This window comes from Carassius gibelio, chromosome A17 (genome assembly GCF_023724105.1).
Source record: "Carassius gibelio isolate Cgi1373 ecotype wild population from Czech Republic chromosome A17, carGib1.2-hapl.c, whole genome shotgun sequence".
NCBI lineage: Eukaryota > Metazoa > Chordata > Actinopteri > Cypriniformes > Cyprinidae > Carassius > Carassius gibelio.
In genome coordinates, this window is record NC_068387.1 from 6,353,328 (window position 1) to 6,368,956 (window position 15,629).

Sequence of the window (15,629 nt, forward strand, 5' to 3'; positions counted from 1 at the left end):
TACAAAGTGCATATGTATACATACATACATATATATATATATACACACACAAATGCACTTTGGATGAGTTAAATGCAGAGCACAGATTCTGAGTAGCCTATGTGTGACCATACTTGGCTGTATGTCATGTCACTTTGTCAACTAACCAACACAGTGATCCTGAAGAGTTAGAACCTGAAATCCTTTATTTACCAGCCTACACCTTTAACCATAGACTGCACATCAAGCGTCAAGTAGGGTCTAATTGAAGATATTAGAAAAAACTGAGCCTGGTTTCTCCCAAGGTTTTTCTCCATTCTGTCACCGATGGAGTTTCGGTTCCTTGCCGCTGTGGCCTCTGGCTTGCTTAGTTGAGGTCACTTCATCTACAGCGATATCGTTGACTTGATTGCAAATAAATGCACATACACTATTTAAACTGAACAGAGATGACATCACTGAATTCAATGATGAACTGCCTTTAACTATCATTTTGCATTATTGAGACACTGTTTTCCTAATGAATGTTGTTCAGTTGCTTTGACGCAATGCATTTTGTTTAAAGCGCTACATAAATAAAGGTGACATATCCATTTGATATCCATTTGATAAAAAAATAAAATAATTTGTGCATTAATTCTTGAGGATTATTATTGTTTTTATAAGAAATATAAGATATATCATATTTTGAATTGTATTTCTTACATTGATAGTACCTTTCATGTTAATTATAATTTGATATAATTTCACTTGTACATACTATAAACAACTTAATTGTGTTGCTTTTGAAAATAGAAAAGATTTGAAAATAGAAAATGTAAATAATGCCCTGGTAGCACTCTTTAAACACATGGTGGCAGTATAACTCTATCAGCACAATACGTGTGCCATTTTTGCCTGTCGACTATTATCCATTTCAAATATTACCATTTTTTTGTCCTTGAAAGTGGGATTATTAGTAAATAAGAAATATAGAAAAATAACTGAAGCAAGGGACTTTTTAATTGCATTGACAGAGAGTTACATTTTCCCCAAAACAGCATTACCCTAACGAAAGGAAAATATATTTACCAATATATTTCTTAAAATATATTGTGATATATTGTAATATATTATTTTCCCTTTTAATTTCTAATATTTTATATATTTGAATACATTTAATAATATATTGATGACACATATATTATATAATATATTGCAAAATATACAAATGATTGCCGCTTTCAATATATTGCAATATATTGGAAAAAAATAAATATATATAAGAATATATGCCTAATATAATACATGATATTTTCCAATATACTGCAATATATTTTTGTTTCATAAGGGTAGGCTGTTTTACTTTATTATGTAAAATAGATAAAAACAAATATCAAGCAGTTCACATCCACTAAAGGAAACACTGTAATATGTAATTGTTGAAATGATGGAGCAACACACTTTTAACATATTTTTAATCTAGGAATGTAGGAGTTTTATTTATTTTATTTTATTATTGTTAAATCATTATAAAAGATGAAACCTAATCTAAAGTGGCATCTTGTAAAAATGTGGATGTTGCAAAATAAATAAATAAATAAAACCTTGAAAGGGAGTATATAGTTATAATTTGTTTATGGTTGTATAGAATAAATTATTGACTGACCTAACATAACTTATTGCTGTGCAAATATGTCTTAACTAATATACAAAATGTAATGTCTTAATTTTTATTAATATTATATTCAATTGATATTCTGTTTATATATATTGTTTTCTCTTTTTTTTCTCGTTATTTTAGACATAAATGCTGTGATATATCCAAAATAATATGCATGTACACATTTCAGAATTTTAATTTGAAATATTTATTTCAAAATAAAAAGATTTCCACACAGACATATGAATTTGGCCTAAAGCTCAATACACAACCGCAAAACAGCCATGAATGTTTTAAAATTGACTCTTTTTTAAATTTGATTCGGTGAAATGAGACAATGGGTCATCCATCCATAGTAATGCAAGATAATGAATGCACCTTTAACCAAAACATCAGTTTTGACATTTGAAATGAATATTGAGTAACAAACCCTGATTTTTTATGGCCAAATTAGCATCCTGATATACAAATTTAAATATTAGTTTTTACATAAAGTGCAGTTTGATAACCAGAACTACAGCAGAAGCACTGTTGAACCATGAGCAGGAAGTATTGTATTTAAAATAGAGTACATGTGAGTCTGTACATGCTTATTTGTTTTCCTCTACACCACCCAGTGCTTCTAGATTTATGAAATATTTTACGTATTTTACAAAGCAAGTATTCTTGATGTCTTACATTGTCATTACTGTCAGATGGACAAAGCAAAGATGCCTATCAAAGGTAAATGACAGATTTAGGTTCACAGGCCAAAATTAGGATGTATATATCTGCATCTTTGATTACGTGCAGAAACTGTGTAGATGAATGGATAACTGCAGGTGCATTCGACCATCTTGTGATTGACTCAAAGAAACACAGAAGCACCACATTGTAACAATGAGATATCCAACATACGCAAAACACTGTGCACAGCAAAATACGACTATCCAAAAATACCACTTTGGAAATGGTTTTATTATCATAATAATAAATTTAAATGTATTATCAAAGGAACAACACTGCCTTACATATTGCTGTTTTTGTAGGTTGTTTTCTGTCTTTCAACAGTTAAAGCAATAAAGAGATAGTGAGAGAGTGAGAGAGAGAGAGAGAGAGAGAGAGAGAGAGAGAGAGAGAGAGAGAGAGAGAGAGAGAGAGAGAGAGAGAATACACACCAATAAGCAGGACATGTGCAGAAAGCTGTACAGATGGCTTGCTCAAATCACACAGGTTTCAAAGACCAACAGAGAACAGTTTACAGCACGCAGTCCTTAAACATTGTCTTTTTTTTCTTTTTTTGGGTATTAAATTGGTTTTCGCAACTATAATCTCTCATACTCCATTTAACAAACACTGAAATTATCTCCTAGATCCTTGAAAGTTGCTGACATAAATAAAGCAACAAAGTCCTTCAAACAGAAGCCACATTTGATTTGTTTTGTTTCAGTTTGCTGCATCCTGTACAACAAAATACTCACATACCCCTCAGTTATAATCTGACTGTAGCAACAGTAACCTTGAGATCTCTCTGAAGTTCAATCTTCTTTTCCAAGGAATGTTTTTTTTTTTCAAGAAATATTGCAACGTGTGTCTTTTCTTCAGCGTCTGATCAGTGTCAGTGTCACACCACACTCACCTTCTGCATCAAATGTTCAAAATCATTTCGCGTTCCCTGTTTAATCCATCACTGTAAAGAATGGCGTTTTACTTGATTGTAAGGTTGCTGACAAAGAGCATCTGTTCCCAAGTGTGGCAAAAAAAGCCAGCCAGTGTTTCAGGGAGAAGTGCTCATATGGCTGATATATGATTCAGTTTAAACTGTACCCTGAAAAAAGGGCCAATCAAGACATAAAAGTACATATTATAAAAGTAATCTTTTTTTATTATTATTATTATTGTTTGAAAACCACAGTGTGCGCCAATACAAAAGCGGTATTGCCATGTCAGGGTAAGAGGCAGAGCCTAATATGGCTAGAGTTTCCCTCATGTTATAATGTGTTCTCTGTGCAATTGCTTCTAGTAATGCTTATGGCTCACTGACACAATCCCTGACAGTAGATCCGCTGATGCTAGAAAGTGTTTGTTTGTTTGTTTGTTTATTTATTTGCTTTACAAAACAAAAGCTATGTAAATTTGGCAAATTATCTTAGTGCTTGCGCCGCATATACAAAATATCATCAAAGGTCAGCATTTTATTATACAAGATGGTTCTTTCGACACTCAGCAGTGAGGCTCATCCAGTGAACCCTTAATATTATAAACAGCAGGACATAAAATACAAAGAGACAATAATCAGACGTCACAAATACAAAGATGATGTTTTGAGGGCAGCGATCTACCGTAGTGTCCAATATCTTATTTTGTACCTATCAAGAATTCAGTTTTGCGAGACAGACAGGAAATATCTTGCTCTTCTGTACAGGCAGCCGACTGCAAGTCGCACTGAGTCTTGCTAAAGATGAAAGATGAAATCTGTACTCCCGCTTTTTTCGTCTTCATTCCAGAAACTCAGCACTATTTGTAGCTGAAACAGCGAGTGGAATTTGCACATACATTTCAACGATGACAACAAAAACTCTCTTCTGAAACGCTTAAATCAAATGAGCAAATTAGCCCTTGAGGGTTCTCAGCTTTGCTGAGGTGAAGTCCTCACTCAAATCGCAGCGGAGGGTGCTCTGGAGATCCACGAGGATGGTAAAGAACGTTTCCTTCAAAGCGCCAACAGGGTGGGAGAATTTAGGGAATCTGAGGATTGGTCGCCGCTGCTACTGCTGCGGCGGTGGGCTTTGGAGCAGGACTCCGACGAGGGCGAAGGACTCTCGGGCTCAAGCATGCTGGGGTAGGTGAAGATGAGGCTTGGGTTACTCGAGGTGGACACCGGGGTGGAAGCAGCCACCACAGGGGTGTTGAGGCTGTCTCCGTCAGAACAAAACAAGCCACCTAGACAGATGGGCTTGATGACTGAATGCTGGGTTTTTCCTTCTTCCTCATCGTCGTCGTCTTCTTCCAAAGGCTCTTGTTTAACCACCACTGGGTTGAGGGTATTCATCGGTCGCCGGGGACCCAGGTTGGAGCGCATGGTCAGAGGGAGGGGCGCACACTGCTGGGAGTGCGAGCTCTGATGGCGTTCCTCAGGGGGCAGTTTGCACACGGGGTTGTGGGCCACCAACATGAACTCCAACTTGTCCTTTTCCTTCTGCAGGGTCTCGATTTCTTTCTGCAGGTCAGCCTTCTCCTCCTCTAACTTCTCTGTCTCCTTGAATGGAAAAAGAAAAAACAAAACAATGGATGATCATGCTGCATTTCCTCTGATATTCATTTGGACTGTGAAATGATTTACAGTAGTCATTATTATACTGGTAATTGTTGATTCAACATTGGAGTATTTTAACATGTTTAACAAGGTGGCTGTCAGGGTGTTGTTAAGTGATCTGGGTGGTCTTTGTCAAAAGATCCCACCCCCAGAATTTCTAGATGATATTCTGGTCTTTAATGTAAGCCTATATGATGGGTTTGATGACTTATAAAAAACACATCCTTCCATAAACACAAGCAAGTTTTTCCCAAATAACTTTCCCCATGTTTCTTTGCTAAACAGAACACTTAAAACAGCACCAAATATTATGAAACAACTGCCAAAGCCTCCAGAAGGTTAAAACACTGACATACTGTAACAATGTGGCTTGACAGCCATAGGTACACTGTGTCTTTGACTCATCCATATGGCTATGAGGAAGAAGGAAACTAAAAGCAATACAAATGCTTAATTTACAAAGAAAGAAACAGTACATTGGAAGAAAGGGTGTAGTTATCGTCACAAAAGATACAGTTCCTTATTTGGTGATGAATGAAGCGGAGAAATGGGGGGAAGGGAAGAGGGAAGATAGCAGTGTGGGGGGTTTGATGGTTAGCTGTGGTTTCCTCTTCGAACAATATCAGACGTTTGCTTCCCTCCAACTCCCTGTAGCACATTCCTCTCTCATGTTTCAGGTCTGACAGCCTGAGAGATGCTATTATAAAGCTAAGTAGTTCAATTACAGCCAGAATTGTCTGGGACTCGGGGCATTCCCATGTCTGCCAGACAACACTGGTCTTCTGTGGCTGTAAAACCTGTCTTTTTAGGGTCTTTTCAGCTTTTAACCACTAAGAATTGTATGAAATTAAGTCTTGAGATAGTTGTGGACATTTCATCCGAGGTGTTTATATGCGATCCATTGTGTTGGTAGTTTTAGAGGATTTTTTTTTCTTTTCTTTCTTTTTTTACATTAGTAGAAAACTCACCCCTTGCAGCATCTCGGTCAGTTCTCTTCTGCGGTTCCGACATTTTGCTGCGGCTAGTTTGTTTCTTTCTCGTCTAACTCTCCGTTTTTCTTCTTCCTCTGGGGTGAGCTGCACACAACAGGAAGAGTTAGCACTTGCACAATTAAACGTTTGCAGTTTTTTGTGAGAAATCGTTCTTAAAAAAAAAAATATTTTACTAATTACTGTGAAGCTGCTTCAATACAAAAGAAAATAATAATATTACTCTTGCAAAGTTCTGTATAATGCAGCTCAAAAAAAAATATTATTCAAAAATTCAGCAGATGTGTTTTTTTTTTTTTTGCACTGTACGTTAAAACTGGTTTTGTTGGTTTGATTTTGTTTCTGTGCTTCAAAGAAGAAAACCGTTAACACTAACCTGCTCGTCCCGCTTGCGTCGCCCACGTGTGTCACCGACGGACCGGATGACCCCGGGCCGTGTGAGGGCTGTGTGGCCGAGGAGGTTCGGGCCACTAGACACAGAAAGGCCGTACGGGTGAGGCCGGGAATATGGATTAGACATGGATGTGATTACTGTGGGCTGAACCATCCACTGCAGGTCCTGACTGGTCGTTATGGCATTTATTGTTGGAATAAAGGCACTGCTAGATCCAGGCATGTCTACTCTGTACTTCTGTGAAAAAAAAGGGAAAAAAAGTATTGAGAGATTGAAGTGTTTTGAAGAATTTATGAAGAAACTGGATTAGAATTTTGACTTCCATTGTACGTAAAAAATGGTATGATTAATTTTTAGTCCTTGTTACTGCAGTCCCCCAGCCAAACACTTTTTAGTTGTTTTACAAATTCGTTCATCACAGATTAATGAATCATTCCACGTGCTACCTCGCTCTGCGCCCTCTTGACTGCTTGACCCCCAGAGCGACAGGGTGACACACACAGAGTGAATCATGGGAAAGCCCACAACCCTCCCTGACAGAAGCCGACCAAGGTTAGATAATAGCCTCTGTGATGCAATGGGCAACAGATTCACCGCGGTGTGGGTATACAACAGATTTTTGTTTTCTGAAACGTCCTGTGCCTTATAAGAAGTGAATATGACTTATAACAAGTGCATTGTTTATAAGATGACTGAAATAAAATGCTGATTTTAATAAAATGTATTTATTATTGACATTTGTTAATGTTATAATAAAATTCTCAACTATTTGATTTGCTATTTAACAATAATTAATACTGCACTCCCACTTTATATTAGGTTTTTAACTACTACATCAAATAAGACAATAATTGTTTTATTTTATGGTGTCCTTGTTAAAGTGTAATTATACATTTAAATACTGAGTAATATTAATTAACTACATGTACATAATATATAATTATGGGATCGTTTTAGGGTTTGGCTTAGGGTTACTTGCATGTAATTATGCATAATTAATTGATATTATAATAGTAAGTACACGTAACATGTAAAAAGAACACCTTAAAATAAAGTGTTACCATTTTTTTTTTTTTGTACAATGTACCTATTCTGTACATGTCTAATTGCAAAACACACTGCCTGTACCCAAATTATATATATTTATGTATTTTATATGTTTTTATTTCACATATGTAGTCAGACAAATGCTGAATCACGTTATAAGACTGCTATTTATTCTAGTCATCCGGGAAACTGAACTGGGATCCCCTGCCAGCACATTCCATCCAAATTCCAGTACATTAACACATTCCTGGTGGGATTTTAACGGGAAACTGGCTTGTGTTTACCACAGTGGGAATGAATTACGGGAAGCGCGGTGTTATTTAAAACGATAACAGCCATCATTACTCTGTAAAAAAAAAAAAAAAAGGAAAAAGAAAGAAGTAGGCTATAAACCAAAGGTATAGTGTTTCTTCAGCGTGGTCTCTAAGTAATGCGAAAGACTCCGCTTACGTCCTGGACCTGTCGCGTTTGTTTCGCATTGAATCCATCACAAGCGCCGGGGAAGGTCAACATGTAAACATGTTACTGAATCATTCTGTGATCATCATCATGTGTTGCGAAATGAGCGCGTTGCGCTAGTTTCTCCTGAAATGTACCCGAATTTCCCCCTTCACTTGATTTTCCCCCAAAGGAGTCAAAACAACACAGACTGGAATCGAAAGGGGGCAGTTTATTCCATGGGTTTAGTAGCAATCCTACCAGACGATGATGCTCGAGAATTTCTGACAGGGGCTGTTAAACATACCAGATGTGATTAAAACACCAGAGTCTGGGGGAAAAGTTGCCAGACTGACCCGTGCACAAGCTCCCATTCATTGCACTGAGATCAAAATAGGAAAATTCACACAAAATTGCATAAAAGTTATAAGTGAAGCAGACCTGCTAATAAAACTTTACTTGAAACATTATATATTAATGCATTTTAATACTCCTGGTAAAACAGACAGATAATTATGATATTTTATAGGCCATATTACAACTGTGATTAACATTATTTATGACAAGCTTTATACAAGAATCAAACAAAGTTTGAGTTGATGTTTTTTTCACTGATTTTCTTTCCATTTTGAGAGTCTGTGGGCTTTTACTTCTCCATGCAGAAAGATGCATCCTATATAATCTCCATTACTCATATGTATTAAGAACATGCTGAAGTATACCTACTTGTTTAACTAGCCAATTTAATTGCAATTTAATTTTATTTATCATATCAGCCAGTTCTAGTTAGTGCTTTTAAATAACTGCTTAAAACGTCTTCATTTAGGTAGGCAACAAGTCTCACTGGTCCCATTTTTTTAAAAGTCCATTTAGGATACTCGATATAAAAATTGGCTTAATTTTATCCACCCTAAACAGTTTAACTACTACTACTTTTTTTTTTTTTTTTACATTTTCAGATAAACAGATGAAACATGTTCTGAAGGTTAGTAAAGTGCAATAAGTTCCGGAAGTGTCGCATCCTTTGGCCACTACGTACTCACTCTCCATGGGTTTATTTCACATTACGCACACCACCCACGCCACTGCTACCCTTATCTGACGACATGCCTTATTCCACGGAAACATAATGTTATGAGTGCCAACATGTGCACTATCTTAATAAAATGACAGACTGCAAGACGGGGGGAAAAAATCACATCTGGGAATCATTTATTAGAGAGAGAGACGGTTTCCTCTGATAGGATTTCGCGGAGATGCACAAAAGCTACAGTATAGCTATGCGTCCTTCGTGCACTTTCTTTTGAAAATAATGATCAGAAACGATTAACTTATTTTGAAACCTAGCAATTCAGAAAAAAAATGTTATATAAAATGTAGCACACATTAAAAACATGCATACATCATGAAAAAGACAGCCAATGACTCTGACTGCCAGTCCTCGATGTATAGAAAGTTTGGTCACTTTTTACTGTTTAATGTGTAGGCTTTTGACATTAAAATGTGCTAATGTGTTATTAGTTAGCGGAGCTGCTTCTAATTGCATATTGCCTTTGTTGTTGTTGTTTTTTTGTAACAAAGTATGTAGTTTAGTATGCGTAATGTTGTATGAGCACTGTGATCTAAAGTGTGTGGAGAGAATATGCTGTGGATAAATGCATATCGTTACCTGTTTACCTGGAATTATTTACGATAACATGGTAGGACTATTTATGCAAACCAGAGGAGTGTAAAGATGGTATGTAAAGTGTTATCAGCATAAGGACACTCAAGCACATCAGTAGGATACCTGGTAGTTCGAGGCGGGAATGGGGCTGGTGTCCGGGTGCGCCGGTGAGCTGCTGCTTCCGCGGGAGGACGTGTCGTATGTCCCGATGTAATCCTGGTACATGATCCAGGGAAAGAGGAGGAGATTTCAGAAGGTTGATAATCAATTCCCACACGATCAGAGTGTCTTCAGTGGCAAAAAAGCACTTCCAAGCAAAGCGATGCCTTTTACCTAATCTAAAAATGAAATCCAAAATACTTCTTAATGGTCAGCATGTTAAATCCAGGCATATCTGTGTAATATTATAGAACTGGAGAAGTCAACGCTCTCAAATTCTGAATTCTCTTAACAGTCCAATAAATAGATGTTCCAGTGTAAATCTAATGCCTAAAATTAATCGCTACTGAGATGTTCTAAGAAGAAGAAGAAAAAAAAAAATCTGTGAAGCACCTACTTTTCTTCAGTGAACTCTGTGCTCTCGTAGGTTTAGTCCTGTCCCTATAGCAGTGACTCACGGCTGTGATGAGTGTACCGCTCTGGACTTTGATGAACTGATTTCGGCGACTACGTGAACTTCAGTGCTACTTCTACAGGTCACGTCGTTAGATGACTCACTTCAATGGCACTACTCTACTTCGTAGCTCCGCTTATCAACGCCAACCTGCGTCTACGCGTCACAGCCTTGATAAATCGCACAGCAAAATAGGGGTGCAGCCTGTATATTTTATAGAATTTCACCAGACGTTACTATCTAGTGAAACGTTTATGAAAGAATATGGGTAAACGCTTAGTTATACAAGCAGAAATTCAGCAAGAGAAATTGTCTAAAATGCTTTAATTAGTTTTAAAACTTGTTTTCTTGTCACGGCCACCCCCATTTCACAGTTGGTTTCGACCATTGACGCATGTTTCCAAAAATGGGCAGTTGCGTCAGAGCACACGCGCATGGGTTTCCTTGGTAAAGGCAAGGTAAAGACGCGTCAAGGATTCCCTCCCCTCTTTCCCCACCTTTATACTTTTACTGGGTGGTCTCTGTGGACAATTGCTCTTGGGTTCTGCACGGAACACAGGGAGTGTGTGTAGTGGTGGTCGGGTTTTACAGAAAGTGGCCGCAGAGCATTACTTCGCGGTCAGCATGATGCTCTCGGAACCATGTGTGCGCTTTTTAATTCGCGAGCATGAATGTGCAGTTGCTCTTAATTGTCGCGTCTTGTCACCGTGGAATTTTCGTTTTTTTTCGGGAGTTCGAATCAACTCTATATGATTTTATATATGATTCAATTACTTATTTCATTATAACCGTTTTTAACCCATTTACATCTTAAGACATAATTTTGAATCCAGACAATATCAAACTCACCCTTATGGCCAGGAGAACAGATAGATGTCGCCAGTGGTACAATAAAGTTTATTGGGGGAGGGGAATTATCAATTGTATAATACAATGTTCAACACTTTTCAGAATTTAGTTTTACAGTCTTACGTGGAGTCCATCCTATTTCGTGTAAGAATCTTATATATACATATATATATATATATATATATATATATATATATATATATATATATATATATATATATATATATATATATATATATATATATATATACATACATATATACAGTCAGGTTTGGAACCAATGTTCTTGTGTAAACAATGATGTTATGGTTTGACATATTTGCCATAATGCATTACCAGCGATAAACAGAAAAGGTGTATATATTTCAACACTTCACTGCAGTAATGCTTTTCAGATTAATAATAATAATAACAACAACAATAATAATAATAAAAATGCAATAGGCTACTAAGATAAAAATAAAAATATAAATTACATCTTATGCTTGCTGTGAAGGGCTGTGGTTTGAGTCTCTCTGTACTTGTCTGCCATCTGATCTGATCTGATCTGATCTGAGCATTATGGAAAAGAACAAGAACAGAAGTGACGCGCGTTCCCGGTGATGGTGAACGTCAGTCGTTGTCTGGCACATCTCTGCTTAGGGAAAGAGAATTAGCCTATAGCTGTTCGCAGGGTCAATTAATATGACGATTTTTAGTCTCATACCATCGATGACTGACATAAATAGCTGAGTGGAAAGAAAACTGAAATCAAGCAGTAAGCACATAACTATGTGTAATGCCCTTACGAAAAGGTTACTATTTCATTAACATTTTTAATACTCCATCGCATGTGTCCATAAACCATAGCATTAACTTGGTCATGAGGGCAATATACTGATAAATGCATTAGCTCCTTATCCCAGATTTAATATACGCATTCATTCTAATCTGATAACGTCTCTAGCCCCTGGATGCACGTGCTGGTACTGTTATATGAGGTAAATGCAATGAAGGCACATGGGGAAGGCAATATAACTTTTACTGATTGTTTATCACGCATTTATTAACCTCTGACTTCAGCGCCCAATTTCCGTCACATGGGGAAAATTGTGGGTTACAAAACAATATAACATGAAATTCATGATTTCACAAAATTTAATGGCATAGCACAAACTGATTTACATATATACATGCCAGAACATTATAGTTTCATGCTGGAATCCCCACAATTGTTGTCTTTTAACAATATGCAATATGGGGAAGATTTGGTGGCACTGAGTGCCTAATTAAGGTCATGATCTGCCTTGGGTGGATCTGGGAGTCTTGGGTGGAGGCTGATGAGCAAGTGTTTTGTGGATTACTGACTGCTGAAAACACCTGATCTAGATTAGTGGTTCATTGATCTCTTAAAATTTAAAATTTCCTGGCAACTTATGCAGACTTGTCTGAAACAGAACAGAGCTACAATGTGAACATTCCAGGCCTGGAGGGAACACGAAACTCAGAAGACAGAAAATAAATTCATGCTGGAACATTTCCACTGATTAAGCCATCCACATTACAGAAAAGTAGGAAACATGGCATTGGTTTGTCTATTGTACATAATCTCCCGGGTATATGGAAGATTTGCTCAAATTGTAAATGCAACACAATAATTCTCCAAGCAAAAACACATCTGAAATTCAAGCATCTGCTATTACAGCACTTTTATTGGTCATTTCTTGATTTCTTTACTAAGGCAAAGATTAACAACTTCTTAACAAAGACAACATGTTAAAACAAAAAAATTCAGTTATAAAAGAGTTCATGATTATTTTGAATGATCATTTTAGATGGTAAACACAGAGACGAGCTTCTTCATAAATGACTAGGACATCTGAGAACGAATGCCGTGTTAAAGACACAAATTCTATAGCCAGGCAACTTCACATTTATATTCTTGTTTATGTTTGTGAAAGGTGAAATCCTAGAGACTCGTCTTCAATGACTCAGAGTTTCACGGAATGGAGCATTCTTTATTTACTTATATTTCCACCTCCTGCTGTCTATAACCAAGTGGTCAGGATCTATTTCGACAAGGAAGAATGTGATGTATGCAAGCAATCTTTACGATATCATGCCCCCCGTTCCCGAAAAATGTTCTTTCTTTATAAAGCTGACAAGAAGTGTTTATGCTTGCCAGTATTCTTTAAAAAAAAAAACAGTTTTTGCTGGAAGTACACTAAATTCACCCATACACAAAGATGAACTGCGGCTTTGACCGTGGTTCTGAAAGAGTTATTACTACAAGAATCAGTTCCTGCTACAATGGAAGGAAATGCGTCACAAACGTGTGGCTGACTCAAAACAAAGAGCGACAAAACGAAGTGATGGCCACTAAAAAACAAAGAGGGGGTTGGAAAGCAGGAGCGTATAGTGGAAGAACTTAACAAATGGAGAAGAAATAAGAGAGGTGGGGGGACAGAAATGTATAGCATTGGTCTTTACTGCAGGAGGGTCTTCCCGTAAACCTTCAGTGTTTAGCCGAGGCAAATATGACCCATTACAGTGAGCTTTTGTTCCGAGAGGGCAGTAAAGGAAAGATGCAGAGGTACATATGAGATTTTTAACATTCTCTACCCCCTTGTTTTGCTAATTATTTTGTCAGGTGCTGCTTTTGGAGTTCTTTTCATCACAGGCGCTGAACACAATGGGGAAAATAGTTTCGGAACGCAAACAACTGCTCTTTTAGATCTACGTATGAATGGGCATTGAGATGAGGGGCAAGTCTTGTGGAATGCTAATTTATTTGTTGAGAGCACAAGTGTGGACACAGTCTGACCTGATAAGGTTCCTGTAAAACTGTCTGCATCTCATTGATGTGTCTAAGTGCTATAAACATGGTATGTGACAGTACATAAATAGGACAAATACACCAATTTGTAAAAAGTCCAAGTACAAACTACCACAACAAACCTCACTGATAAGAAAGGAGGAATGAGTGAGCATTTATAAGCTCTTACAAAAACGTGATACTGCTTTTTTTTTTTACTTATTTCTAAAGACCTTCAGTATTTGGGTACTTCTGTGCAGCATTAAACAGTCACATATCTTTGTGATATAGAAGCTGCTGCGGATGCAACTTCTGTCCAGTTCCACAAACTATTAAACTTTTCCATAGACTATGACTGTATTGTGTTTTTTTTTTTTTTGCACTGCTGGAAAAGGCCAATCAGCATCTAGAACTGGAACTATCAGTTTTATTAACAACATTTTTTTAGGGTTTCTCTTAGTATAGATCCGAGGCATAAGTCAGATGTGACCTTTGCATGGTGCTAAATAAAATAACACAAGTAAATGCTTGATAGTAAAGAGTTGATCCAATAAATAACTGGTAATATCCTTTCCTAATATCCTTTTATATTTCTTGCATCATCTCCTTGTGATGTAAGGGCCCTCTGTCAATCCTAAAGAGAACTAACCATGCTGACTCAGTGAGTGGCAGTCTCTTGACGATTGACCTGTCTGTACATGAGCTGAACTTCACTCGTCTCCACCTGACTTTTTATGACACCCAATAACAAGCCTTAAGAACAGGAGAAGTGAGAATGCAAGTGACATGCTTTCCACCTTACAGAAATGGAAACAGATGATAAATTGAGTGTTACTTTACCCTACCCAATTTCCTATGGCATGAAAATGTATTTCCCTTTCATATATACAGCTATACACTTATTTCTTTTGGATAGGAAGTGGAACAGTCAGTGAACAGTGCCCCTCTCCGGGGTTTACTCCTTTGGAGCATTCATTCTGTCCGGTTGAATGAAAGCTTAATGCAAGTGTGGAAAAGTGGAAAATTTAATTAAGCAGCTAAGGGGGGTTTGAGGCACTCGGCACGAGCTTACTCCGTTCCTCCATATACTCTCTTTACTGTGTTTTCTGCCCACCATTTGTCTAGCCCTCCTTCTGAAGCCCGGCAGGGCAGGACCTCTGAGGTCAAGGGCACATACAAAGGTCAACAGTTTACAGCTGTGCTGGAGTTAAATATTTGGTAAGCAATAATGATGCATTTAACTTCTGCATCAAAAGCTAATCAAAAGGGCATGTTTATTGTTATTGTTAAACATTTTCCTCCAATAAACAGGCTTAAAAAATATTATATATATATATATATATATATATATATATATATATATATATATATATATATATATATATATATATATATATATATATATATATATGCATAAGTGCATAATACAACCTACAGTGTCTATTAATTACAACAAAACCAAACAAAATTAAGTTTCTTCTATTTATATAATAAGAATCTGACAAGATAATATCTGTTAACAAGGCCCTGTTCACCCCAAGTGGAATTACAAGCTAATTAAAGCAATTAAGGTATTAAAATGTTCATATTTTTATTTTCTAATTGAGCAAGAGTGGTTATAGTAAATGACACCATCACCATTAAAGTGTCTTTAAACAAAATCAATCATGTTTTTCTTCAATCAACCTCAAACTGTTATGCACCACTTACAAAGAAATGCAAAGCAATAATATGTTGTTGTTTTTGTTTTTAATTAATTAATATTTTTTTTATGTGCCACTCAAAATTCTTGCAGAGATACAAATCTGCCTCTTTACCAAATCTATATTTACATTTAATCATTTATTTCGCATTTATCCAAAGCGACTTACAAATGAGAATAATAGAAGCGATCAGACCAACATGAGAACAACAACAGTATAC

At 36.7% G+C, this 15,629-nt stretch overlaps 1 protein-coding gene across 3 annotated transcripts; it reads right to left on the minus strand.

Annotated features, from left to right (window-relative positions):
• Positions 1–1,805: 1,805 nt before the first annotated feature.
• LOC127933338 (fos-related antigen 2-like) lies at positions 1,806–10,189 on the minus strand. Of its 3 annotated transcripts, none has more exons than XM_052530262.1 (5): positions 10,007–10,189; positions 9,574–9,666; positions 6,282–6,536; positions 5,885–5,992; positions 1,806–4,859 (listed from the first exon to the last, which is right to left on the minus strand). In XM_052530262.1, exons 3-5 carry the CDS (start codon positions 6,519–6,521, stop codon positions 4,314–4,316), a joined length of 894 nt encoding a protein of 297 aa, XP_052386222.1. In that variant the 5' UTR covers positions 6,522–6,536; positions 9,574–9,666; positions 10,007–10,189; the 3' UTR covers positions 1,806–4,313. The 3 variants fall into 3 exon arrangements, with proteins under 3 accessions (XP_052386222.1, XP_052386220.1, XP_052386221.1); XM_052530260.1 differs by having other exon boundaries at positions 9,574–9,788; XM_052530261.1 differs by having other exon boundaries at positions 9,574–10,189.
• Between the last annotated feature and the right edge of the window lie 5,440 nt (positions 10,190–15,629).

Coding starts and splice junctions, on each gene's coding strand:
- LOC127933338 (XM_052530260.1), bottom strand. CDS start 9,675: ATGTACCAGGATTACATCGGGACATACGACACGTCCTCCCGCGGAAGC. Junction 5,993..6,281: donor GACGCAAGCGGGACGAGCAG/GTTAGTGTTAAC, acceptor TGTTGTGTGCAG/CTCACCCCAGAGGAAGAAGA. Junction 4,860..5,884: donor TGACCGAGATGCTGCAAGGG/GTGAGTTTTCTA, acceptor TTTCCATTCAAG/GAGACAGAGAAGTTAGAGGA.